Raw genomic sequence first — 25,763 nt, forward strand, 5'->3', positions numbered from 1 at the left:
GAAATTCCAAGATTATTGTATAGGCGTTGGAGGCAAAAAATAACAGTCTGAGATGGCATGTATTTATTTAAAAATGTAACTTATTATGGCATGGGGTTCCATGCCATTGTCTAATATTAAAAGACAATTCTTTGAGAGGATTTGCATTATACTAGAAGTGTTACAGCATGTTATGGAAGTCTACGAAGTTGTTTTATTAATAATGGGAAAGTAAAGATTGAATGGGGACTTGGGCTCCACCTAGACTCGGAGCAACTGAGCCAATATTAAAAGGATGGAAAGAAATTGGACGACGATGACAAGGAGAAGAGAGAGGTGAAGCAGTGGCAGAGGGAGGAGAAGTGATTGAGTAGACATTTCCTTGTTTAAAATAAAATGGCATGTGCCTCAATGCAGTTGAATTTTGTTATATTTATATACTATATAAAGGTTTGGAAACCTTATTTTACAAGTGGGATAATGACAATTCCCACTTTAACGAAATAGAGCTTATTAGCATTCAAATAAATTGAGTGGCAAGTTGAGTTAGTTGTATTTGAGATGAAATTTTTTAATAGGGCTTGAGTTTTAGTTATTTCTTGAAAAGTGACTTTGTCATAGACTATACTAGCTTTGCAAAAGGAAAAATTAGTGATTAATTGGATTTGTTGAATCTTTAGGGTTTGAATTGAGGTATAATAATCATTAATGATTTTTATTACTCTTGCTATAAAGTGAGTTATGTCTTGCTATGGATAAGGGGATTTAAAAAAGATTTTTTGATAATCACTTGTTAGGCATAGTTTCATTATGCTTAATTTTTGGATTAATGTAAACATACTTTTCATTAGCTTTTGCATTATAAAATTTAGCATATAGATGTATTAAAAAGGATATTGTGGGTTGTACCATGATTTCTTCTATAGCATTAAAGTTAATTTATGTGAGATTTGTGATCATTATTATGTGAGACTTGGTTATATGATTCTTCAAGCTTTTGGTTCTTTAAATTCTTATGCTCATTGTTTCATTTACTAGGAGTTGTTAGAAAGGCATTTTGGCTTATTAGATTTGATATTAGAGTTAATGTTTGCATCTAGCAATCATTAGTAATGATTGATGTGGATTATATATTTGATGATGATTATGCATCTCTTTATTGATGAGATGATTAATGATCTTTAATGATGGTTAGATATTTTTTTAATGGTTTTTGGCTTTCTGCATTACTATAGAGAAAATCTTTGGATGAAATCACCTAAAATCACCATCCAAAAAATATCACCAATTGATAGATTAGGATGTTATTTCTTTCAGGTGATATATTTGTCAACATTTTACTTATTTATCAATTATACTTTATATTCTTTTAGTTTTTTTTCATAAGTTTGGCATACCATCTACAATCTTTGATAGTTAAGTTTTATCATTAAGTGTTCTTGATGGTACACTTGCTATTGAATTTTTTTGGATGGTTAATCATATGTCTTCTAATTATGATGATCTTGGTGGTTCCTCTACTATATTAGTTTATCAGATAATAACTTGATTGGAATACTCTTGTGTTTAAGATATCATTATCTATGACTTTGATATTGTTTATCTCTTGATCTTTAGGTTTGGGCTAGTAAAGGCAGACTAGCTTTAGTACTTCATGTGCATTGTGAAATTTCTAATCATGGGATACATATAACCCACCTCTCTTTTGATGTTCCTTATTTTGTTAAAAGGGTGTGATTGTGTAAACAAGCCTAACTATCTACTTATAATAATCTATCTAAACCTTATCAACAGGTTTAGTTTGTTCTCTCAGAAGGGTTGGGGCCTCTAAATTTTCTCTCTATATCCCCTATAGGCAACTGGGTGACACCCAAAGTAGCAAAGATGGCTAACTCCATTTGTTATTTCGTTGTCAATGACAATCGAAACATGTCTAAGTTGTAGCACATTTTCATTTGAAAGAAAGGTTGCCCCTAACTCATTTAAATTGGTGCATTTTTCACAAATTGTGAACACTATAAAATTTTTCTAAAGTTGTTTCCTTGACAATAATCTAGACTAGAGTATGCATTGACAAAGACATTAATCTTCCCTAAGGAGGGGAGAGTGTTATGAATGTAATTGCAAGTATCAAAAGTTACATGTCAATGAGTCCTTTCAGATATTTTTTCTTTATTATTACAATGGCAAGAGATCAGTATTGCTAGACCCTTTATTAGTCTCGACCTAAATTAATTAAGAAACTAATAATCACATATGCACTTAGACCAAAAAGGTACTAAAGGAGGAAATCCTAAGTTGTTATTTAGTCAAACATATTTGACATGGATAGGTAAGTAACCAAAGGAAACAACTCAAAGAGACAATTTATAAAATTTAAATATAAAGGGAAAGGGCTTATGAATAAAAATACAACCTCTTTTTCAATTGATTAAAGGTCTTAGGATATTTGGAGTTAAGTGTCTTTGAGTTTGAGTAGTACCCAAGAAGTCTAGATTTAAAAACTTATAGCTTATACCATATGTAATCATGGGATGAGATTTGGACTTTAAAGGATAAATGGGGAAATGGGGATAAAATTGCCACTAAAAACTCTCTCATCAAGCAATTTCCCATTTTCCAGTTGGCTTAAAAGGAGAGAGATAAAGTGTGTTACATATGATATTGAAATAAATAGTACAAATTTGATTCTCATTGATTACTGGCTATCTAAAATATAATACATTCTTAAGTAAGGTATATTCCTTAAAATTGAAATCATATATATTAGGCATTCATGAGTATTTTTATGTATTTTTTGTTCCCCTTAGTTTAGTAAGGGTTGTTAATTAATTGTTAACAAGGACATTAAAATCTCTAGATAGGGGGCAGGGGGGGGGGAGGGGGTGGGCGGGAGGCAATGAGTATAATACATGTAATCATGGGATGATATTTCAATATATTGTTATCGTGAATCCTTGGAGGGGTGAGTGTAACACATATATAATCATATTACCATAGATCTGTAGAACTTTGGGGGATAAATGAAAATAAAATAGCTATTAATGGCTCTCTTTTCTAATTGACTTAAGAGGAAAGAAATAGAATGCAATACAATGATGATGAAAAATTTATATTATTGACTTGTACTTCTTAGTGTTAGGAACCTTTGTGATATTAAGTTTAGTCCCTCAATACTTGCCATATAGTAACTTACTATATTCACCAAAACACTCTAGTTATTATACCCTATATGTTAGTTCCTTTTAGCCCCTCTTGCTATTTTTGGATAGTGTTTAGATATGCTAGTGAGGCATATCTATGGAATGTAAAAATTATCTTAAATATAATGGTGTTATTCTTGCATCAAATTCTTGCATCAAAATTCATAATTTAACAACATCTAACACCATTCCATATTTAATAAGTTTTTATAGTTGTCCTAGAGACTAACTCTAAAGACTAGAGTGAAAGCCCAAAGGATTTGTGTTTTTTTAGGGGGGGGAGGGGGGGGGGCAATTGTGTAGGGGTTCCAAATGTATAGTAGGGATAGTGGGTTGGCTATGGTAAACCAATTTTAGGTATAGTTTAACTTTTGTTTGCATGCTTATCCTTCTTTTATATTCAGCTTGGGTATAAACCCCAAACTCCATATTATGTTAGCTAGTGGAGTATTCATATCCTCACATTACGCCATTGGTATATTGAAATTGTACCAAACTTCATTTGGCTCTATTTTGTATATTGGTTTTGGCATTGGAATGCTAAATGCTTTAAAATTATTCTAATATCATTTTATGCTCTTGTCCCTTTGCTTCTTGGGTTATATGCTTGAGAGTTGCTCTATACTCTTATCTCTTTGCTCCTTAGCTTTAGATTTATGAGTCACTCTGTGTTCCTATCCCTTTACTCTTTAGGGTATACACTCAAAAATTGTACTATGTTTTGCTTCTTTTACTCCTTGGCTATATGCTTAGGAGTTTAACTCTATCCTTTTGTTGTGGCCCAAAGACCTTAAAACTCAAGTTCTACTCTATTACATTTTGACACATGGCTAAAGGTTTGGGTTTTGCTTCATGGTTATCTTATAGTAAATTATTATAGAGTAAAGGGTGAAAATTATGTGTGCTACATCAACTTATGCATATATTTAATGAGTTGACAATAATTTGACATATAAATCTTTATTTTAACTATAGCTGTAACTTCAAGAGACAACTCTCTATGAAATTCCATCTTCTATATTGCAATTTGACATACTCTCAAAGGCTGCCCTTGGCTAGTTGAATTTTAATTAATGCTGCTATATGATTTAAAGAATTTTTCGTGACTAACACAAAAGCCATAATTTTGGCGCATATGATTATAAAATGAAATTTAGATTTATTGTCACTGTGAATTCTTAAAACATCAAGGGATAAATAGCTACTAACAACCCTCTCATCAAACAATTGATTTTCAAGTTGGTTTAAAATAGTCTGTAAGCTTTAGATCAAATGGATTTATTCACTTTTGTAAATGTCTCCAACTTGAAAAACCTTTATACAATTACAATGCCATTAAAAGGATCTTTCTCTTTCTACCTTCAACTACTCAATCTTAATTGGCACTTGGTGGCAAATTTCCTGCATAATCCTAGGGGTTGTTCTTTTTTGCCAGGGACAAGCTTCAAGGTTGCAGGTGTTGGGGATTCCAGCTTCAGAGAGCAAAGCATGATCCATGAAGACAGTAAATGTGAACCAAGAGAGAATACTGACAACTGCAATAGAATCAAAGATGAACTTCGCAGAGTTAAAGATACCTGTCTTGGGCAATAGCCGAGAGCATGATATTCCTGGATATGAGTGTGTCTATCCAGTCTGGTCAAGAAGGCCGAAGCAGTTATCCTTCACGCCCATGGGTTCTCAGGATCGAGGCATGCATGTCGCTGTATCTAGCTCGAGAGATCGATCATGGCGTGCGGCGCGCAATCGCAATCAGGCACGGTGGCGATGAATCTTCCTCCCACTCAACAAGCTGATCGAGATGTTTGGCAATCCGGCAGCCCACAGCTCGCAAGAGAGGTGTTTGACACGGCGATGCGGGACTCTTTCTCCATGCCAGCAAAGAACCCACCAATGCATTCATGGATAGCTGGCTTGACCGCATTCGCTCTTGCAAAAATCTCTGCGATGCCCGGAGGATTCACGCGGAGATCGCTCTAGATCGAAACCAGGAACACGGAGTCTATCTCTCCAACAAGCTAATCGAAATGTATGGCAAGTGTGGAAGCGCAAGGGACGCCAAGGGGATTTTCGACGCCATTCCTGCCGGGGATAGAGATTCTTTCTCTGCTGTCCTGATGCTCTCGGCTTTCTGCAAGAACGGGCGGATTGACGAGGCTACGAAGCTATTTAATGAGCTCGTCGGTAACCACCGCGTCCTCATCGCATGGAATACTATGCTCTCTTCATATGCCCATGTTGGGCATATGGAAGAAGCAAAGAGACTGTTTGATGAGATGCCGCAGAGAAGCTTGGTTTCCTGGAACGCTATGCTGACTGCTTATGCACAAAATGGTTACTTGGATAAAGCCCAAGAGATGTTCCATTCCATGCCCGAACTAAGTCTTCTTGCCTGGACAGCAATGCTTTCGGCTTTTACCGCGAAAGGGCATTTTGCTTCTGCTAAGAAAACGTTTGACTCGATGCCAGAGAGAAGCTTTGTGAGTTACAATGCAATGTTGGCATCGTTTGTAAAATTTCGAAAATACGATTCAGCTTTAAATTTGTTTCAAGTGATGCCGGAGAGGAACTTAATATCTTCGACGACTATTCTTACAGCATTAGCTAATGGCAAGCATTTGGAAAAGGCAAAGGAAGTGTTTGATGGAATGGAGGAGCGTGACATTGTGTCATGGAACGCAATGCTAACCGCGTACGCCCTGTGCAGTGGGCTTGAGGAAGGAAGGATTTTGTTTGATGGAATGCCAAAGAGAAACCTGATATCCTGGAACGCTATGCTGACTGCATATGCTCAAAGCGGGCATCTTGAAGAGTCAAAATTTCTTTTTGACACCATGGCCTTTCCAAGACTTGGTAGCTTCGAACACAATGCTGGCTGCGTATGCCGATAATGGAGAGCTTGAGAAGGCTAAATCCATATTTGATGACATCCAGAGTGGAGATAAATTTTCATGGACAACCCTCTTGGTCGCTAACGTTAACAGAGGCGAGCTAGAGCAAGCAAATGCGATCTTTGTAATGACACCAGAGCATGATATTGTTTCGTGGACTACAATGCTTGGTGCTTATGCAAACCTGGGAAGGTTTCAAGAGGCCATCGAGATCTTTAGCATGATCAAGTTGGTCGATTCACCGGACGCTCCATGCTTCTTGCTTGTGCTTCTAGTGTGTAGCCACGCCGGGAAAGCAAGCATTGGTCGAGGCTACTTCTTTTCAATGAGAGTCGACTATGGCATCAAGTCGACCAAGGAGCACTTCAGCTGCATGGTCGATCTTCTCGGCCGAGGTGGAAGCTTGGGTGACGCTCGAGATCTCATCTCTAGCATGCCTTATGTTCCTGAGAGCCTTGACTATAGAAGCTTTCTGAGGAGCCAGAGGGATGGAACAACCACACCAATTCAAAGAGAAGCTCGTGATCAATTCAGAGTGGATCTCGACGTGAGAGAATGCGATGAGAGCTCCTCTTCGTATGTTCTTCTCTCAAGCAGCTTGCTTCCTTGAAATCAAACATCAAGTGTCCATGAAAGGCTGCTCGAGAGAAATTTAGCTGCGGATTTCACTCATTATACCAGCACGCTTCTTCTCCAGAGAAGAGATTTGGACATAAGCTGATGAGTTCTTCACGGCTCCAGATTCCAGAGCACGGCTTGCGACGATAGGCCATACCAGGAAGGAGAGGCAGTAGCTCTTGAGAAAACTCCAAGCATCTCGCCTTCCCGAGCACGTTGATGACACACGAATAGTGTTGCTTGAGTGTGATGGAGCTAGCTAGTGTCCCCATTGGGTCTTCTATACATGAGTTTCAACGCTCTGATCCATCTTAAAGATCTAAATTAGATCAGATCTTCCATTGCTTACACCTGGCCCCGCCCCAGGTTACAATAGCTTGTGGTTTGAGTTTCCTTCAACTGCTGTGTCCAAACAGTAGTCTTCGTAAGCATGTCTGCTTTGCAATCACATCTCCTCATGCCTGATATCTTCTCAAAGTATGTCGAAGTGTTTGTTCCCCTCAGAGAGTTGTTCATATTCAGCGGGTGTCCGCAGCTAGAAAAACTGATGTCGTCTCCTTGCAATGTGATGCTACCATTCTCTACTTCTAATCACTGCATTAGTGAATTGAAAAACTGTACCCAATTGCAGAAAATGATCGCTTGTTCGGGATTTCATCGCGCCATGCCGCGAAATTTGTTGCCTGGATCACTGGCGGTTCTCTAGATTTCTAAAAAGAACTAGCTGCAAGCCGGGGTTGCAGAAAGGCTTCAGTTTCGCGCACTGCACGACGTGTAAGTCCTGGCACCGGCTGATAGGAAATGGAGGCAGCCGGGTTTCGATTCTTTGTGACTAGAGACATTCTCTACATTTTTTGCTGCCAAGTTTCTTCTTGCTTTCATTTCGACCTTGGCGTACATGGGTTTTTTTTTTAGATCATTCGTGGTATTTTGATCTACAAGTTCTACTATATATGCGATTTTTTTCATCTATTCAACGGAGCGGGAGAAGCCGGAGCCCTGGTGCTGCGCCTTGCAGTCCTGGCGCTCTTTGCAATCGACGGGATCTTCTGGCCTTCATGGATGGGTCGTCCTGGATGTACAGCGCGACGAGCACGAATCTCTCCACCTCGCCCATGCCATTTAACGAAAGCACTTGTCAACTCGTCAAGGACCATTAAAGGTCATGTTGCATTCCATGCCGTTCCATGGACAGGATTGGAAATACTTGGATAGCACCTTGATGAGCTGCTGGAGAGGATGAAGATCGCAACTTATTAGGGTGTACTACTCATGAATTTCTCTCTCATTTTTTTTGTTCCCATCAAGGTACAGCTCTCCAAACACTCTTGAAGCACTTTCATTGTCTATAATAATGGTTCCACTGTCCAAAACGCAGCAGGCCAGTGCCCTCGATTTTGTGGACTTACATAGAGCAAATGCAGCTGCATAGCAGGGATCCAGTGTTCTAGAGCGGGATCCTTGACGCCCGACTTTAGCATAACATCTTTCATTTCCTCATTAGTCCCTGAGTTTGACATCACTGCCTTCACAAACGAAGGCAGCCGATCCTTGCTCAGATCGGAGAGGAACATTGGCAAGGTATACCTGTTTGAATGCACATAGACATTGTAAATCCCCTCCTTCAACTTGCCATTTAAGTTTGCTACCTCACCAAACCAATCCTACCGCCTGGGACAAGTCATTGAATCCTTCATTTTGAGTAGACATGACAAAGTAGAGGCCATACTCCTAAAACAGAAAAGACTAACAATTCAGCAGCAGCATTACTAGTGGTGTATATACTAGTGGTGCTCATTTTGGAAGACTACTACTGTGTTTGAAATTTCACATCATATGTTCCAAAATGTCCAGGCTGTAGAAAGCTCTTATTTGATCACAATTATTAACCATCTAGTGCTCTTGGATCATAGTGTCAACCCCTGCGAAGGTGCATAATCCCACCTTGTGTAGGTCTTTGTAAGTTTGGTCCAAGCCTAGTTCTTCCATTTTGCCGAGCATTTTCCCGTTGACCTGGAACTCATGGTTGTGGAAAGATGAGATCAGTGTACGATCTATTAAGTCTGGAAGGCTACTCCCCATTGACATCCCTGAATACAAGGAAGTCATGCCAAGTCAGTCTATGTTATCCAAATGGAAAAAAAAACAGCATATATAGACTTGGTGGTACCATAAAGACAATATGCCCAACTTTACTGGTACTAATAGACATTAAAATAACTCCAAATGGGATCTAGTGGAATGGCAATGGAGGGACATATATAAAAAATTATTTCAATATGAGACCAAACTCAGCCAGAGAGTGGTTTATACCCTGGTACAGGCCACATTCATCGAGAAAGCAAGAGCATAATAAATTCACTCCCGAAACTATCTATAGTGCATGAATAGGTCGCTGCCTGATACTTCATATGGCTTGCCCAGCAGAAGTGCCCACCCTCACTTGTGGTAATTAGCTTGCAGACTCTATGGAGCAATAGAGATATAATGCCATATCCTATGGGAATGTTCAGCAACACAGAAAGTGGGAAGGTTCCATGGCAATTCTCAAAAGAACCTCTCAAAATGGCATATCCATAACTTATGAATCAATACTTTGGGGTTGTTTCCTCTAGGGAAAGGCTAAACACCTGAACACTTAGAAGTGAGAACCCTTACCTCAACCAACTTAACCAAACATAAGCCTTTTGATGTCCTTAAGGGATATACTCTTGTGGAGATTTGGAAGGCCTACTGTGCCAAGACTTTGGCTCATGCAACAATCTCAAAAGTTTGGTTGCAACTGATTATTGCACTAGCGTCCCAACTTGATACACTGAAGAAAGGAGACAAAGGAAAGATTGTTAAAGAATGAGCTCTTAAGCCCTTCTTTAGACATGAAAGTGAAGTTGGCAAAAACAAATGATCATGGAAATCACTATTATGGTTTTGGCAGCATTTATCTAGGAATAACAGAATATATACCTCCCCAAATCCATTAGATCCTTCTTCAAAGACTTCGACCACCTAGACTACAACAGACATGGACTCAAGCTCCAATTTGGCTTTATTCCCCGAGCATGGTATTCCAGGCGATGAGTCGACGAGCTCATTCCTAGCCACCTCGTTTCGTCTGTTCTTGCAGAAAGCCGAGCGCACCAGGACAGCACTTGCTCCTCGGCTGGCAATGGCGTTGAAAATCCCCTTCGCGTACCTCGTGCTTCCACACTTGCCATACATTTCGATTAGCTTGGAGAGATGGACTCCGTGTTCCTGGCGTCGATTTAGAGCAATCAGCGATGGTCTATCGGATTCGCAGGATCGTCCAGCTTGCAGCTGCGCAATCGCGATCAGGCACGGTGGTGACGAATCAACCTCTCATCAAGCTGTGATCGAGATGTTTGGTAATTAGTGTTACGGGGGCAGCTAGATGGACTGCAATTCTTATTGTCTTCATGGTCATGGTTTGCTCTCTGAAGCCACAGAACCCTTCGTGTCTATGCCTGAAACTAACATTGTTTCTTGGGCTGCTGCTCGCTTGCTTCAAAGAGATCTTCGAAGACATGATTGCCAGGATGCACACTTGCTCAAAATGGTGACTCGCACCTCTTATGGAGTACCTGGGAAATCCTCATAAAAAATGCTACATTCTTGAGGCGTAGGAAACGTGACTTGGATGGAAGCTACTCACCGGAGATCTCTCGATAGTGCCAAGAGTGGCTGCTCACACACAAGTACTATACATCATTTTTCGCTGGGTTGTTTTCTCTTTCTAATCCTCATTGATGTTTTGAAGGTAGCCCCACTATGCTGGGCTAATGTCTTTTTAAGCTATCCAAGTTCCTAGATGGGTTTGCCACTGGGTTAAAGTGCCTGGGTTCACAGATTTAACTCATGCCCCAGACATGAAGAAGAAGATTTCAAAAGTTGAAACAAACTTCTAAGCAATCATAGTTGTAACAGGGTTTTATCATAGATTTCAGTTTTTACAGCCCTATGATCAAAGTCTTTAATGAAGAGTTTAATGGACTTAGGGAGGTATATGTCCCATTGTTTTTGGATAAGTGCTACAAAAGCCATAATAGTGGTTTTCATGTCCATTCATCTTTGTTAACCTCACTTTCATGTTTACAAAAAGGCCACAAAACTTTTCTTTGGTGATCTTTCCTTCATTTCCTCTCTTTGTAAATGTGTTTAGTCTAGACACTAGCAAGACAATTAATTGCAACCAAACTTTTGAGATTGTTGCTTGAGCCAAGGGGTTCTTGTTATCAAACAACTTGGTGCATACTACTAAACATTCTTAATAGTACATGGCATTGTAAAGAGGCAAAGAAACTGTCTGATGAAATGACACAAACAATCATGGCGCCTGGAATGCATGCTCGCTGCATATGCACACAAATGGTAATTTTGGATAAGGCCTAAAGTTTTCACTTCAGGCCCGAGCTTAGGCCCTTCTTGCCTAGAAGGCAGTTTTTTAACTGAAAAGAAAACTTTTGACGAGAGAAGCTTTGTGAGCTACAATGCAATGTTGTCGGCGTTTATAAGAGGTGGAAAGCATGACTCAGCATTACAATTGTTTGAAGCAATGCCAGAGAGAAACTTGGTCTCGACAACTACTCTATCCTTTGGCGTTAGCCAATTCCGGGCATTTGAAACAGGCAAAAGGAGGTGTTCGATGGGATGGAGGAGCGACATTGTGTCGTGTGTATGCTCAATGCGTTGAGATAGAGGAGGCAAGGTGTCTGTTACATGATATCAAAAACAGACAATGCCTCCATGGTACCCTCTAACACAATGCTGGCTGGTTATGCAGATAATGGAAAATTTGAACAAACCAAGTCCATGTTTAAGTTCTCGTGGTTAATCACAAACATCAACTGAGGAGAGCTAGAACGATCATACTTTAGCTGCGTGGTCGATCTTTTCGGTCGGGGTGGAAGTTTGAGCTCATCTCTATGTGCCGGAAAGCCTAGGAGCCAGAGAGATGGATCATCAACACAAAGAGATTCTGACTTGGGAGGTTGCAATGAGAGCTCTTCTTCATATGTTCTGAAGAACATATGGCTGAAATCTCTCAGCCAGCCTTGAATCAAAGATTACATCACCAATACCAGGATGAATGGCTTCTCGAGAGAGATTTAGCTCCTCATTGTACCGACACACTTCTTCTCCATGCAGAAGAGACTTGCAAGAAGGACATAACCTGACGAGTCCTTCACGGCTCCAGAGTCAAGAGCACTGCCTGCGACAAAAGCGCCATAGCCAAGAGCTTTGTAACTTCGACACGAGCCCAGGAAGGAGAGCCAGTCCACGGCTTCCGGCACAAAAGGCATACAACTCATGAGCTCGTGAGCAAACTCCAAGTATCCCGCCTTTCCAAGCAAGTCAATCACACACGAGTAGTGCTGCTTGAGTGGAGGGAGGCCAAAATCTTCGACCATGGACACAAAGTGGCATCGTCCTTGGTAAACTTTGCCTTGATGCGCACAAGCTATCATTCCAGAGACGAAAGATACATGATCCGGGGAGTAAACCATCTTGAGCTCGTGGAAAATCTCCTCGGCAATCTCTGGCTTTCCATTTTGCGTGTAGGCAGCGAGCATAGCACTCCATGAGATGGAATCTCGCTGTGGCATTCCTCTAAAAGTTTTTGCAGCGTCTCCAAGATGGCCTCTCTGTGCTTGAGCAGCGAGAATGATCGTCCAGGAGAACACATTCTTCTCCGGCATAACATCAAAGACTTGCTTCGTCGACTCCAAATCCCCATTCCACACATAAGCACTGGCAAGGCAGTTCCAAGAGACGAGATCACAAACTGGCATGTTATCAAAAATCTTCTTGGCTTCGTCAAGGTGCCCGTTTTGGGCATACGCCCCCAGCATGGTAGAACACGACGCCATGTCTTGGTGCTGGATTCCATCAAAAACCAGCCGCGTTTCTTCAATATGCCCAGCCTGGGCATACACTGCGAGCAGTGATGTTAATGCAACTTGGTCTCTTTCAGGCATTAAATCAAAGACTCTCCTAGACTCTAAAACTAAATGCTTTTGGCCATAAGCAACTAGCAAGTTCGTCCACGAAATTACATTTCTTAGCGGCATAGTTTCAAAGAGAGATTTAGATTTCTCTAAACACCCACAACGGGCATTTGCGGACAATATAGCGTTCCATGATACAAGATCTTTGTCAGGCATGTTATCAAAAAACCAAGTTGCATCGCCAGCTAGGTGGTTTCGTGCATACAGATCAAGCATTGTGACCCACGAGACGAGATTTCTCGCTGGCATTGTGTCAAAGATTTGTCTCGCTCCCTGCAATTGCCCGTTCTTGGCAAATGCCGCAAGCATCGCGTTCCAGGCCACCATGTTGGGCTGGGGCATCGCGTCAAAGGTGGATTTGGCCTCTCTCAAGTAGCCATTGCGGGAGTACGCGTGTAGCAGCAACACCCACGAGAAGTTATCCTTGGCGGCGATTCGATCGAAGGCTTGTTGCGCGTGGAGGACGCTCCCACACCGCCCATACATTTCGATGAGCTTGTTGGAGAAGAAGATATCGCGGCTGGAAGAGAAATCCCTGCAATTCACAATGGCTGCGTGTAGATCCTTGGCAGCTGCGAGGGTTTGGACGCTCTGGACGAGCTCGAGGCATTTTCTCCGATCCCAAGCATCTCCCATCATAGACCCTCATACTTTTCTGCTGAATTATTCTACTCGTTTTGAATCCCAAAGTGCGGCGCTCATAAAAAATATCAATCATAGGTTATGTTAATAAGGTGATTTACTATTTGCATTTCTTGGGGATCCTGGAGGTGCATAAGCGACCGGACATCGCAGGAAGGCTGCGCCTCCACGACGAGATCGCCTTCGAGGAGCTTGGTCGTGACGGCGATGAACGAGCAAGGGCGCTTCTTAAAACTGTTTACGAGTAGAGAGCTCTTCTTTGTTCTTCGTGGACCGGGACCCGAGCTTGAGCAGTGTCTCCTCCCAGCTCGGGGCATTCAATTCCTCCATACCTGTGGATGAGAGCTTTCGGAGCTCTGTGTTGGTGTCACGGACCGGCGGGCATGTCCGATGGCCACATGAAGACGTGCGCGAGTTTGAATCCCTTCAGCGATGGAAACGGTCGGATGGGGAGGATACTCCTGGCAGCCATTTTGATGCACGCCCTTCCCAAACGTACTGTTCGTGGAGAGCATGAAGCAGGAGCCGCCGTTCGTGAACAGGGACGACTACCGGGAGTGCTTTGAGAAGGCGCAGGCTGAGCAAGAGTTTGATGCGAGTTATGGCGAACGAGTGCTGAGCTTCACGAAAGAGGGGGCGGTGTGCCGGGTTGATCCGCCACGGGAGCTGGCGGCGCTGGCGATTGAAGGCGTTTACGTGGGGTGGAAGCGCTTTTGTTTCGAGCTCTGGACCAAGCGTTCCAGCTGAAGCAAGCAACAGCATGGAAACCGAGGTGGTGGCAGCCGCGACAAGCTGTCGAGGCTTAGGCTCTATGTAATTTCTCTCATTGTACATAAGCTGACGACTCCTCCACGGCTCCAGATGCAACAGCACGGCCTGCGACGAAAGAGCCATAGCCAAGGGCTTTGTAGTCCACGGCTTCCGGCACAAAAAGCATGCAACTCATGAGCTCTTGAGCAAGCTCCAAGTCTTTCCAAGCAAGTCGATCACACACAAGTAGTGGTGTTTGAGCCGAAATCTTCGACCATTGGACACAAAGTGGCATAGATGGTTTACTCCCCGGATCACGTATGTTTCGTCTCCAAGATCATAGATTGCACACATCGAGGCAAAGTTTATCAAGGAAGTGATCTCGTCAAACATGTCCTCTGGCAATCTTTGGCTTTGTGTAGGCAGTAAGCATAGCGCTCCATGAGATGGTGGCATTCTTCCAAAAGTGTCTCCGAGATGGCCTTTCTGCCTGAGCAGCGAGAATGATCGTCCAGGAGAACACATTCTTCTCCGGCATAACATCAAAGACTTGCTTCGTCGCATGTTATCAAAGATCTTCCGGGATTCGTCGTCAGGAAAACGTTTTGGGCATACACTCCCATGTCTTGGTGCTGGATTCCATCGAAACCAGCCCCGTTACTTCTGCATACACTGTGAGCAGTGACATGGTCTATCTCGAAATCGAAGATTTTAAAACTAAATGCCTTTTTCCATAGCAAGTTCTTCCACGAAATCACATTCATTAGCTGGTTTACCCTGAATGGCATCTGCGGACAATATTGAGTTCCATGATACAAGATCTTTGTCGGGCATATTGTCAAAGAAGAAAGTTTCACCATCAGGAAAGTGATTTTGTGCATCTACCGAGGCATTATGCCGCCGTCATCGCGTTCCAGGTCACCATATTAGGCTGTGGCATCGCGTCAAAGGTGGATTTGGTCTCTCTCAAGTATCCATTGCGAGAGTACGCGTGCAGCAGCAAGACCCACGAGAACTTATCCTTGACAGGGATTCGATCGAAGGCTTGTTGCGCGTGGAGGACACACCTATATATTTCGATGAGCTTGTTGGAGAGGAAGATTGCTGATTGCAATTCACAATGCATGCGTGTAGATCCTTGGCAGCTCTCTGGACGAGCTCGAGGCATTTTCTCCGATCCCAAGCATCTCCCATAAAAAAAGCCAAGCTTAGCATATTCTGAGTCTAACTATTTAAGCAAAGTGTCGATAAATTTTTGTTTTTAATGATGGTTGTGATAGCAAAAACATTTTACGAGCGAGATTGATTGTAATCCATCATTCATTAAATTTATTTACAGTTTTTCTTTTTATTTTGTTCCAAGCAAAATAAAAGTGATGCACTACTAAACTGTATCCATTAAATACTAACATTTAGTTGTCTTGGTTAATTATTTTTTAATATTTATTTACATTCAAATCACATTGATCCCAATCCATGCATCAATAGTTGATATTTTTTTATATGGTTATTATTAATTTTTAAAAAAAATCAACACTTTTAAGCTTGTTAATATATATAGAATAAAGAACATAGACGTGATGTTGCCAGGACCCGAGCAATATCTTCTGGAATGGGTATATAACTTACCTTTGTCAAAAACGTTATCCTCAAGTAAACTTTTTCTCTTTCCACAGGCTTGGCAGCTTCTCCAAATTTTAATTTCAATTTAAATTTTCTTCCAAATTTATGGCACTTCTTTGTCTTCATATTTTAATCCCACATACATTTGTAGTGGTTCATTTTCATAATTATTAATTACCATTATGGCAACTTTAGATTTCATAAAGCTAATTAAAGCTGTGATTCATACTTATTTTTTATACTTTAATATTTTTATTTAAAACTGATTTAATATTATTTTCATCAATTTAAATATAATGGAATAACTAATATTGAAAAAGCTAAAACTTGTATGAAATAATAAAATAGTAACTTTTACACTTTTTTATTTATTAGTATACATTCAACATATTGCATAATTACATGATTAAACTAAATCACTTGGTGAAATAGTTATAGAAAATAAAAGAAAGAAATATTTTCCACCATATGTTTTACTATATTATTCATAATTATGGTTTAGATTTAAAATTGAATATACAAAACAAGTATGGATCTGGATTTTTATTAAAATAATTAATTAATTATAATGTAAAATTATATACATAATTATCATATATAAACCATATGCTCTACAATTAAAATAACCTTTATAAATAATAGTAAAAATGATGTTCTATAACTAAATAGGCATTTAATATAGAAAACATAACTATTTACAAAAATATTATAAATTGTATATACATCTCATAAATCTCATGAGAAAATTTAATACATATTACCATAAAAACTATATAATACATATTTTACATTTTAACTTTATTTTACATTTACTATAAACCATAAATACTTCGTTTATATCAAGTCAAGATATAATATTTTGAGAAGTATAATTAAAAATTTCAACAATAACACATATTTCTTTGTAAAGAAATTAAATTTAAAATAATTATTTAAATTTAGTTACTTTTTATATGAACATTTTGAGGGTATTATAATTTATTACTTTTAATAATACTTCCTTCTATATTATTTAATATACTTAAATATAATTTCATAAATACTTAAAAAATTAAAAATTATCTTTCACTGTAATTGTATATTTTTCTAAAATAATATAAAATGTAGTAAAATATTTACAATAAATTATAATTGATAATAACATAAAATTGTTTTTGGTGAATCTTAACTGTGGTGCTATAACTTTACATTCTAAACCTTTAATTTTATATTTTTGATATCATCAAAAATGTTTAAATAAGAATATAAATTTCTTATAGTCACTTATTTGTTTTTTAAATTTTTTTAAGTAATTGGAATACTTCTAAACTTTAAAATTCCTAAATTATTCTGTAATAAATTAAATTTTGTTTGTATTATTTTCTCCAAAGAATCTTAATTTGTTTAAATATTGTAATATACAGTATTTTTAATATAATATTTATGTTATATCATATTATTTTTTAATTACATTTTAAAGATGATTTTTGTTATAAATATGAAATAATATACTTTTAATGGGAGAAAACTCTAAAATGATTTACAAATTAGTCTTTAAAGAATATTAAAACTCTAAAAATTCTGTATGCTTTGATTATTTGATATAATTGTTTATCTGTTACCAAATTTGTTTATTAGTAGGATTATAATAATATAAGCTTATTAAATTGGGTAATATTTAGTATAAATTACCAATTACTAATTTCTATTAGTCAAAGAGATTATTTGAGAGATTACCTTTTTTTCTAGAACTGAATTGCTTTAAGAGTTTACTACCCTTTTAAGCACTAACCAGAATATAAACCTAATATAATACATTTGTCTTGATTAACTTTTATTAAATATATATTATTACTATTTGCTGCAATGAGTGGAAGCTAACAAGATCTTTGTCAGGCATTTTTGCAAAACATTAACTTGCACCGCATACTGACAAGCATTGTGACCCACAAGACTAGATTTTTTGCCAGCATTTTGTTAAAGATTTGTCTCTCTCCCTGCGATTGCCCTTTCATGGCAAATGCCAAAGGCATCGCGTTCCAGGCCACCATGTTGGGCTGCGGCATTGGGTCGAAGGTGGATTTGGCCTCTCTCAAGTAGCCTTTGCGGGAGTACGCGTGTAGCAGCAACACCCACGCGAACCTATCCTTGGCGGCAATTCGATCGAAGGGTGGTGGACACTCCCCACGTCGCCCAAACATTTCGATGAGCTTGTTGGAGAGGAAGATATCGCTGCAATTCACAATGCCTGAGTGTAGATCCAGTGTTTGGACGCTCTGGACGAGCTCGAGGCATTTTCTACGATCCCCATTCCGGACTTGGCATATTGTCTCAGTGAAGTCTAGCAATATTTTTGTGTGTATTACTCTGTTTTCTTACTGGAGTTCGTCTTACATTTTCCTTGAATTCATGGGTGAAAACTTCAAGGTTTTGAGATTCCTATGATTACCGTATATGCACAGGAGGAGAAAACTTAAAACCTTGGAGATTTGTGACTGCTCGATCCAGGCCCAAACGGCATGTGGAGGAGAAGATCTTCGGCTATTCCGTGCGAGAAAAGAGATCGACGATACAGGTGTACTCGGGCAGCAAATTACAGCCATCCGTCATTCGCTGAATCCACGGCATCTCGTACGACCATGGCTGCAAGCAAAGAGAATGCTGTTAAACGCCACACGGTCCGGGGATATGCCTCGAGATCCATCCATTGCCAGATTCGCAATGTGATTATCTAGGTTAGATTCTCTCTTTGTGCATTGTTTTTTGGTCTGGACCATACGTTTATTAAGGAGACGAGTTTTGGAGTATTTTTCCAAGCAGATCAATATGGAAGATGGACAGCGAACAATAGCTTCAAAAGTTTAGATTTAAATACTAGAAGCATGTTCACGTCTTCAAAATATCATTTTCGTTGATTTTTCCAAATCTCCACGTCACCTTTCCATTATTTTTACTTTCCAAAGCTTTTCAATTTCCTAGATGTTTGTCGAGATTTCTTCTGGACGCCACTCGAGGAGGAGATCCCGCTGCTCGAGCTAAGGCTTGGTCTTTCGATTCTTCATCCGAATGCTGTGAAACGAGGACGATCTCCTTAAGATATGGCCATTGGAAATCTGGAGGAAAAGAGTTTCCTGAGCACCACTGGAACTTCGCAAAGAGAGGCTTACCATTGTTGTCGTAGGATAGATAAACAAGAGCTCCTGGAACTAAGCCAGAATCGTACATGGTAAGCTTGGGAGGTGTTGTGTCTGATGACAGAAAATTGGGTTTTGCTCTATGTTGGTTGCCAACGAGAGCAGTGGAGAACCAATCAAGTTATCCATACTGAATATATCCTTGCAGAGAAATCACTTCAATCACACAACAACCATCTCCGGAAACTAGAATCAATTGAACTGAATCAATTGTTCTTTGTGTTATAAATTTTCTAGCAAACTTCCAACCTCTGCCACAAACTAAATTTTTGCTAGATACTGAAACCAATTGATAACTTGCACAGAATATTATTAAATTTCTAAATCGTTAAACCTTAGAAGAGACAGAGGACAAGAGCATTTTTATCTCAGTCAAATCCTGCTGGAGCTTCTCAAAATATCCCTTCACCACTTCTTCCACCACCCTGCGAGTGGCTGGCTCATCCCGCTCCTGTTTACAATGCTACATAAGGTGACATTGACACACACATCTAAAACAGACAATCACCTTTTCCTCCAAAGCGTTTGCCACCCCGGGCTGGCGCGATCCCAATGCTTTGACCCCCGGAACGAGCCCCGGATACAAGCTCCAGTCGCGCTCAACTGGTTCAGCAGCGGTACCAACATCGATGATCTTGACGGCGGAATTTCCAGTTTGCTTGAACATGCCACAGATGGCTGGGCCAATCGTGCTACACAGATATTGGTTGTTGCAGTTGTACATGCTGTCGCAGCCCAGCTTCTCCACGCTCCCGTCTGCGAATCGTTCCCACCTGTAGAAGTGCATGTAATACCCGCACCGAAACAAAAGTCCGTAGCAGACATAAGGCCCGTCCGTTGCACCGAGTGCCTCGTCCAACGGATCTACGTGAGAATACAGCGAGACGCTGGAGATGACAGCGATGATCTCGCCCCTCTTGGCCACTCCCTCACGTTGCTGCTCAACACCGCTAAGAAAACAAATAAGGATTCTCTGAAAGCAAATCAGAGAGCTCACTCACCTGTACTCCCTGACTTTGGATAAGTAGCGCTCCAGAAATGTTCTTGGCTCCTTCTGGCTGTTAAGGTAAACGTCCTCGAGGCCCATTCCTTTGATGCTCCATTTCTCCTTCTCAACACCGCATCGCCGCCTCTTGACTATCTCATCGATATCTAGCAGCGCTACACGAACTGACCCCATCCCTCACAAGCCCTTACCCTAGGATTTTGCGGACTCAAAATATTAAAAAAGCAATCGTGAGTCCAGAAGATATAATTGTGGTAAAATGCACACATATATTTTTCAATTTTTCAACTGCAGAAAAAATGAAATATTTTTATGAAGATATGTTTAACCCAATGAGGTTTTGCACAAGCATTACCCCCCTTATCCGGATTGGCATGATCATTTAAACAACAATCCACACTGCATTATAATGGGTATACAAGCATTATTATTTTAAGATTTTTTTCAGACTAAGAGTTACGCTAAAAATGTGTAAATATTGGGAAAAAAAATAATTGAAGTTATGTCAAAACCATTACATTTACATGAGAACAAGCTACAAGAAACATATAGGAATAAAGAAATGATTATTTGACTGAATTAATATCTTCTTTGCCTAGATCTAGAATTTGCATTTCAACTCAATTAACACTAGTGGTGGTATTACAATTTTATTGCAAAACTAAATTAGTAGATTACAAATCCAAGGTAAATGGTATAATGTAAGATATAACCCAAATGCATTTATTGTTAATATAATTGAGGTAAATAATATATATATATATATATATATATATATATATATATATATATATATATATATATATATATATATATATATATAAAGTTTAATGTTTGGAGAGATTATGACAAATGGAGTTTTATTCATAGAGCTATTATGAATTCTAATTTATATATAATGTCAATAGTATTATTTTTTAATTCTTGTCCTCACACAACAATTACCCCTATCTAAGAGCTTTTAAATAAAATATAAAGTTTGGTTATCAAAAGATTATATTGGAGATGTGAGGGCCAAGTGTACGGCTACGATGCCGTATACTAATATTAGCGTAGTGGATTTTGGTAGCCGTCGGATTGGTTTCAATCCGGACCACTCGCTCCTGTATATAAGCTAGGGTTTTTGGGTTAATTGATATGCACATTTCTATATTCCCTTTCCATATTCCATGCACTCACATTGGTGGAGGTGAGGGGCACCTTTGATTGTCCCTGGGGAGTGCTTGGATGTGGGATTTCGGTTTAGATCTAGCTTTTGCATTGTCTAGATCTAGCTTTTTCCATTTCCTTTCTTTTGTTCTTTCCTTTCAGGATTTTGGTTTAGATCTAGCTTTTTGCATTGTCTAGATCTACCATTTCTTTCCAGCTTTTTGTCATTTCTCTTCTTTTGCTCTTTCTTTCTCATTCATTTTCATGGCCGATCCGCAATCTCCTCCTTTGACTCTAGAGCAGCAGTTGGTTCAATTGCTTGATGCTATGCGTCTGCAATTGAACAACCAAACTCAGTTGATGGCAGCGTTCATGGCACATGGTACAACTCCTCCTGCTTTTGGTGCCAATCCTCGCGTTCGGCTGGAGTTCTTTCGTGGGAATCCTGGGGATGATGTGTACCATTGGTTCGATCACTTCACGGTGATTGCCACATATCATTCTTGGGATGATGCTCGACGTTTGCGTGAGTTCCCCACATGTCTTCAAGGGACGGCATTGCAGTGGTACAATGGATTGAGCGCAGCTACTCGTGGCGATTGGAGTGTTCTTCCGGACGTCTTCAAACGCGCCTTTGGACACGCCGACGATTGTGATGATGCCTTCCAACAATTGCATCATCTTCGCCAAGGGCCATCTGAGTCGGTGATGCAATTTGGCGTTTGTTTCCGAAGTCTTTTGCTTCGTGCGGAGCCAAATATGTCGGAGCGGATCAAGCTAGGAATGCTGTGGCCAGCACTTCGTCAAGATCTTGTTGGACTTGTGCATGCACTTGCTCCTGCCACTCTTGACGATGCTCTTCGCTTGGCACAACGTTATGAGACGTCGCCTCTTCCACTTCTTGCTACACGTCCTTCAGCTCCACTTCCTATGAGTGATGGTCTTGTTCCCATGGAGGTTGATGCTGCTGCTACTCGAGTCCAAGGACAAGGGCGAGGACGTGGTCGTGGCCGTGACATTCGTTGCTGGGCGTGTGATGAAGTTGGTCATACTTATCGGCGTTGTCGGCGCTTTCCGGATTGGCGACCTCCATTTCCTGGGTGGAGACCTTGGCGTCAGCAACGTCCCGTTGGTGCTGCTGCGGTGGAAGGTTTGGATACCGAGATGCATTCGGGAAATGAGGAGTCGCGCGAGTAATGGAGGGACCTTGCGCGAATAAGTTAGTGACCCCTCCATCTTTCTTTCGGGAGTTTCATCAAGGGGTTCACTCGGCACCGGTTCATCCAGTGTTTACTTTCCAAGCTCGTTTTTATAACAAGAGGTCTCCTATTCTTCTCTCCGTGTTGGTTGATACAGGTTCGAGTTTATCTTCTATTGCTCGACCTGTTGCCACACGTTGTCGTCTACACTTGCGTCGTGCGGCGGATCCAGTTTTCATTCTTTATGGCAACGGCCGTACACATGCATGTGCACGAGATGAGGTGGACCTGGTTGTGCGTGTGGGCGATCTCGAGCTTGAGTTGCAGTTGTTGCGGGTGGTGCCGAGTCAAGCTTTTGACCTCATTCTTGGTATGGATTGGTTGCAGCACAATCATGCCAAGTGTGACTTTGAGGCTTTTCCCCCTTGTCTCATACTTCCTTATGTTTCATCCATTCCTCTTACTTCTGTACCTCTTCGTCCCTCTACTTCTACCTCTGCTTCCATTACTTTTGTTCCCCCATTATTTCCTCTTGTGTTTCCATCTTGTTCTGCTCTTCCCTTTTCCGATCCCTTCGATGATCTTTGTGTTGCAGCTGTTGACCAGCTCATGAAGGAGTATTCTGATCTCTTTGAATTTGACCTATCGTCTGGGGCCAAGATTGCCACACGTCATCCCATTCCAACCGGGGATGCTCGTCCAATCAAGGTTCCTGTTCGTCGTCGGTCACCCATGGAGATCAAGATTTTACGTGCAAACGTCAAGGAGATGTTGGAGAAGGGTGTTATTCGGAAGTCGCGGAGTCCTTGGGCATGTGAACCTCATCTTGTGATGAAGCCTGATGGGAGTATTCGTTTCTGCATCGACTATCGTCCGTTAAATGAAGTGACGATCCCGGACGTGTACCCTCTTCCTCACACTGCTGATCTCTTGGATCGTCTGAGGCGAAGTCGTTGGTTCACCAAGCTAGATCTTGCTTCTGGGTATTGGCAAGTACCGATAGCTGAAGACGATATTCCTAAGACTGCTTTTCGTACACCATTTGGTTTGTACGAGTTTTTGGTGATGCCGTTTGGTTTGAACAATGCTCCAGCAACTTTTCAGCGAATGATGGACGAGGTTCTTTGCGATATGCCGGAGGTGACGGCTGACTTCATTGATGATGTCTTGATCCACTCGGAGGGGACGTGGGAGGAGCATGTTCGTGATGTTTGTAAAGTGTTGGATCGGCTACGCGACGTTGGTTTAAAGCTAAAGCGGTCGAAGTGCGTGTTTGGGTCCAAGGACACAACTTATCTTGGGTACCGTATTTCTCGTGAGGGTTTGCAAGTTGATCCTGACAAACTTGTGGCTGTTCTAAAGTTCCCTACTCCGAAGTGTGTGAATGATGTGCAGCGCTTTTTGGGTAAGGTGCAGTATCTCGGTCGTTTTGTGGATCATCTTTCCGATCGCACTTTACCATTGTGAGCATTGCTGAAGTCATCAACGTCATCTTTCATCTGGTCTCCCGATTGTGAGCGGGCGTTCGTGAATCTCAAAGAGCTATTGACAACTCCTCCGGTTTTGGCATATCCTGACTACACTCGACCTTTTATTTTGCGCGTGGATGCTTCTGACATTGGTCTTGGAGGTGTGTTGATGCAAGAGAGCTCGAGTGTGCCTGGTCAGCGCCATCCCATTGCATACATAAGCCGTACATTACAACCAGCGGAGATGAACTACTCCACGACGGAGAAGGAGTGTTTAGCAGCAGTCTGGGGTTTCGAGAAACTTCATGCCTATCTACATGGTTCTCGGACGTTACTTGAAGGTGACCATGCTGCGTTACTTCATTATTGAAGCGGAAGAACCTGGTTGGTCGTACGGCTCGATGGGCTTTGAAGCTTCAGATATATGATTTTGATGTTGTTCATCGCCCAGGGAGTTCTATGGCTGATGCTGATGCCCTTTCTCGAGCTCCTCTTCCTTCTCCACTCACTTCTCATGTTTCTGACGAACCTGTTGTTCCAGCATCTGTGGATTTTCTAGATGAGGATTCTGTGCCGTCGGCGGTTGTTGTCCTTGACGTTCAGTGTCCACAGGGCGTAGAGCAAGATCTACCTTCTCTGGATGAGGTTCGCGAGGCTCAAAAGATTGAGCCGTGGATTCGAAGGCTTCGAGATGGGTTTGAGAATCCTGCATCACTTGCTGATGACTTGCCTTTTCGGCATTTACATTCTCAATATCGCCTTGAAGATGGCCTTCTTTATTTTGTGGGGACGGATCCTGATGCTCATTTACGGCTGGTGGTGCCTTCGGTGTTTATTCCACGGTTTCTCCATGCCTACCATGATTCTCCTATTCTAGGTGGGCATATGGGACACCGTCGTGTCACCGAGAAGTTGCGCAGATCTTTCTATTGGCCAGAGATGCGACGTGATATTATCCGGTATGTGCGTAGCTGCGTTTGGTGCCAAGCTCGTAATACTCCCCCTTGTGCTGCGGAAGGACGGTTGGAGTCAATTGCAGTTTCTCGTCCGTTTGAGTTGGTGGCGTTTGATCTTATGGGACCTTTTCCGCGATCGACTGCTGGCAATGAGTATGTTATTATTGCTTCTGACTACTTGACTCGTTGGGTGGAAGTTGGTGCTCTTGCTAGTGCCTCTGCAACTGCTGTTGGATACTTCCTCCTCAATCGAGTGGTGTTCCAGCATTCTTGTCCAGAACGGATTCTTTCGGATAATGGTTCTGCATTTATGGCTGAGGTATTTCATGTTTTGACATCTCGGTTGGGGATACGCCACACTTTTACGAGTGCTTATCATCCACAATCAGACGGTCTGGTGGAACGGCTCGTTCAGACATTCAAAGGGATGATTGCGAAGTATGTGAACTTTCAACATTCGGATTGGGATGGTTATTTGCCGTCTCTTCGGTATGCTTATGTCACAGGGGTGTAGAGTTCTGTTGGTGCTTCACCATATAAACTTCTATATGGTCATGATCCAATATTACCAACAGAGCTAGGTTTACCTTCGCGATTGCCACGAGCTCCTGATGCTAGGTCATGGGATCAATATTTGACAAGCATTCTTCCACTTGTCCGAGCAGAGTCTGCTGAACACTTAGGCCGCGTACAAGTGGGACAACAACGGCGCTACAATTCCCATCATCGTCCACCAGCGGAGTACAAAGTGGATGATTTGGTGTTAGTCCGTTTTCCCCATCTTACGGTACGTGGTTTATCTAAGGGGCTCCTTGCGCAGTGGAAAGGACCGTATCGGGTGTTGTGGCAAGTTGGACCACAAGTTTATGAGGTTCGGCATGACGTTCAGCAGGCCGATCCTCCAGAGATTGTGCATGTGCAGCGGTTAAAACGCTTCATACAGAGGGATCAGGAGCAGTTAATACCGTCTATAGATCCACCGATGCCTCCTCCTGACGTTCCTCCAGATCCCGGCCCATCTACAAGAGAACCCTGACGGCCTTCCATTATTCCGAGAGGAGGGGATGATGTGAGGGCCAAGT

The 25,763-nt window shown here is 41.2% G+C and overlaps 3 protein-coding genes across 3 annotated transcripts; 1 reads left to right on the forward strand and 2 right to left on the reverse strand.

The window, feature by feature from the left end:
• The first annotated feature begins 5,083 nt into the window (after window positions 1-5,083).
• On the forward strand, window positions 5,084-6,683 carry LOC112343676 (pentatricopeptide repeat-containing protein At4g02750-like). Its single transcript, XM_024667537.1, has 2 exons — window positions 5,084-5,888; window positions 5,980-6,683. The coding sequence occupies exons 1-2, from the start codon at window positions 5,084-5,086 to the stop codon at window positions 6,681-6,683; spliced, it is 1,509 nt and encodes a 502-aa protein (XP_024523305.1).
• Window positions 6,684-8,037: 1,354 nt separating this feature from the next.
• On the reverse strand, window positions 8,038-13,350 carry LOC9636602 (pentatricopeptide repeat-containing protein At4g02750). The gene is made up of 4 exons (XM_024667538.1): window positions 11,832-13,350; window positions 11,512-11,645; window positions 9,714-10,006; window positions 8,038-8,278 (listed from the first exon to the last, which is right to left on the reverse strand). The coding sequence occupies exons 1-4, from the start codon at window positions 13,348-13,350 to the stop codon at window positions 8,038-8,040; spliced, it is 2,187 nt and encodes a 728-aa protein (XP_024523306.1).
• A 5,845-nt stretch (window positions 13,351-19,195) lies between these two features.
• On the reverse strand, window positions 19,196-20,098 carry LOC9636597. The gene is made up of 3 exons (XM_024667536.1): window positions 19,904-20,098; window positions 19,411-19,852; window positions 19,196-19,353 (listed from the first exon to the last, which is right to left on the reverse strand). The coding sequence occupies exons 1-3, from the start codon at window positions 20,080-20,082 to the stop codon at window positions 19,231-19,233; spliced, it is 744 nt and encodes a 247-aa protein (XP_024523304.1). The 5' UTR covers window positions 20,083-20,098; the 3' UTR covers window positions 19,196-19,230.
• Between the last annotated feature and the right edge of the window lie 5,665 nt (window positions 20,099-25,763).

The sequence above is a fragment of the Selaginella moellendorffii genome, unplaced genomic scaffold, assembly GCF_000143415.4.
Source record: "Selaginella moellendorffii unplaced genomic scaffold, v1.0 SELMOscaffold_178, whole genome shotgun sequence".
Taxonomy (NCBI): domain Eukaryota; kingdom Viridiplantae; phylum Streptophyta; class Lycopodiopsida; order Selaginellales; family Selaginellaceae; genus Selaginella; species Selaginella moellendorffii.

What these genes read in the sequence shown, in the direction of transcription:
- LOC9636597 (XM_024667536.1), bottom strand. Translation starts at nt 20,082, where the DNA reads ATGGGGTCAGTTCGTGTAGCGCTGCTAGATATCGATGAGATAGTCAAG. An exon ending in TCCAAAGTCAGGGAGTACAG is followed by an intron (nt 19,853 to 19,903) that starts GTGAGTGAGCTC and finishes TTGTTTTCTTAG; the next exon opens with CGGTGTTGAGCAGCAACGTG. An exon ending in CAAACGCTTTGGAGGAAAAG is followed by an intron (nt 19,354 to 19,410) that starts GTGATTGTCTGT and finishes CATTGTAAACAG; the next exon opens with GAGCGGGATGAGCCAGCCAC.
- LOC112343676 (XM_024667537.1), top strand. Translation starts at nt 5,084, where the DNA reads ATGGATAGCTGGCTTGACCGCATTCGCTCTTGCAAAAATCTCTGCGAT. An exon ending in AACCGCGTACGCCCTGTGCA is followed by an intron (nt 5,889 to 5,979) that starts GTGGGCTTGAGG and finishes ATATGCTCAAAG; the next exon opens with CGGGCATCTTGAAGAGTCAA.
- LOC9636602 (XM_024667538.1), bottom strand. Translation starts at nt 13,350, where the DNA reads ATGGGAGATGCTTGGGATCGGAGAAAATGCCTCGAGCTCGTCCAGAGC. An exon ending in CATGGAGAAGAAGTGTGTCG is followed by an intron (nt 11,646 to 11,831) that starts GTACAATGAGGA and finishes TCTGGCTCCTAG; the next exon opens with GCTTTCCGGCACATAGAGAT. An exon ending in AAATTGGAGCTTGAGTCCAT is followed by an intron (nt 8,279 to 9,713) that starts GTCTGTTGTAGT and finishes GCATTCAAACAG; the next exon opens with GTATACCTTGCCAATGTTCC.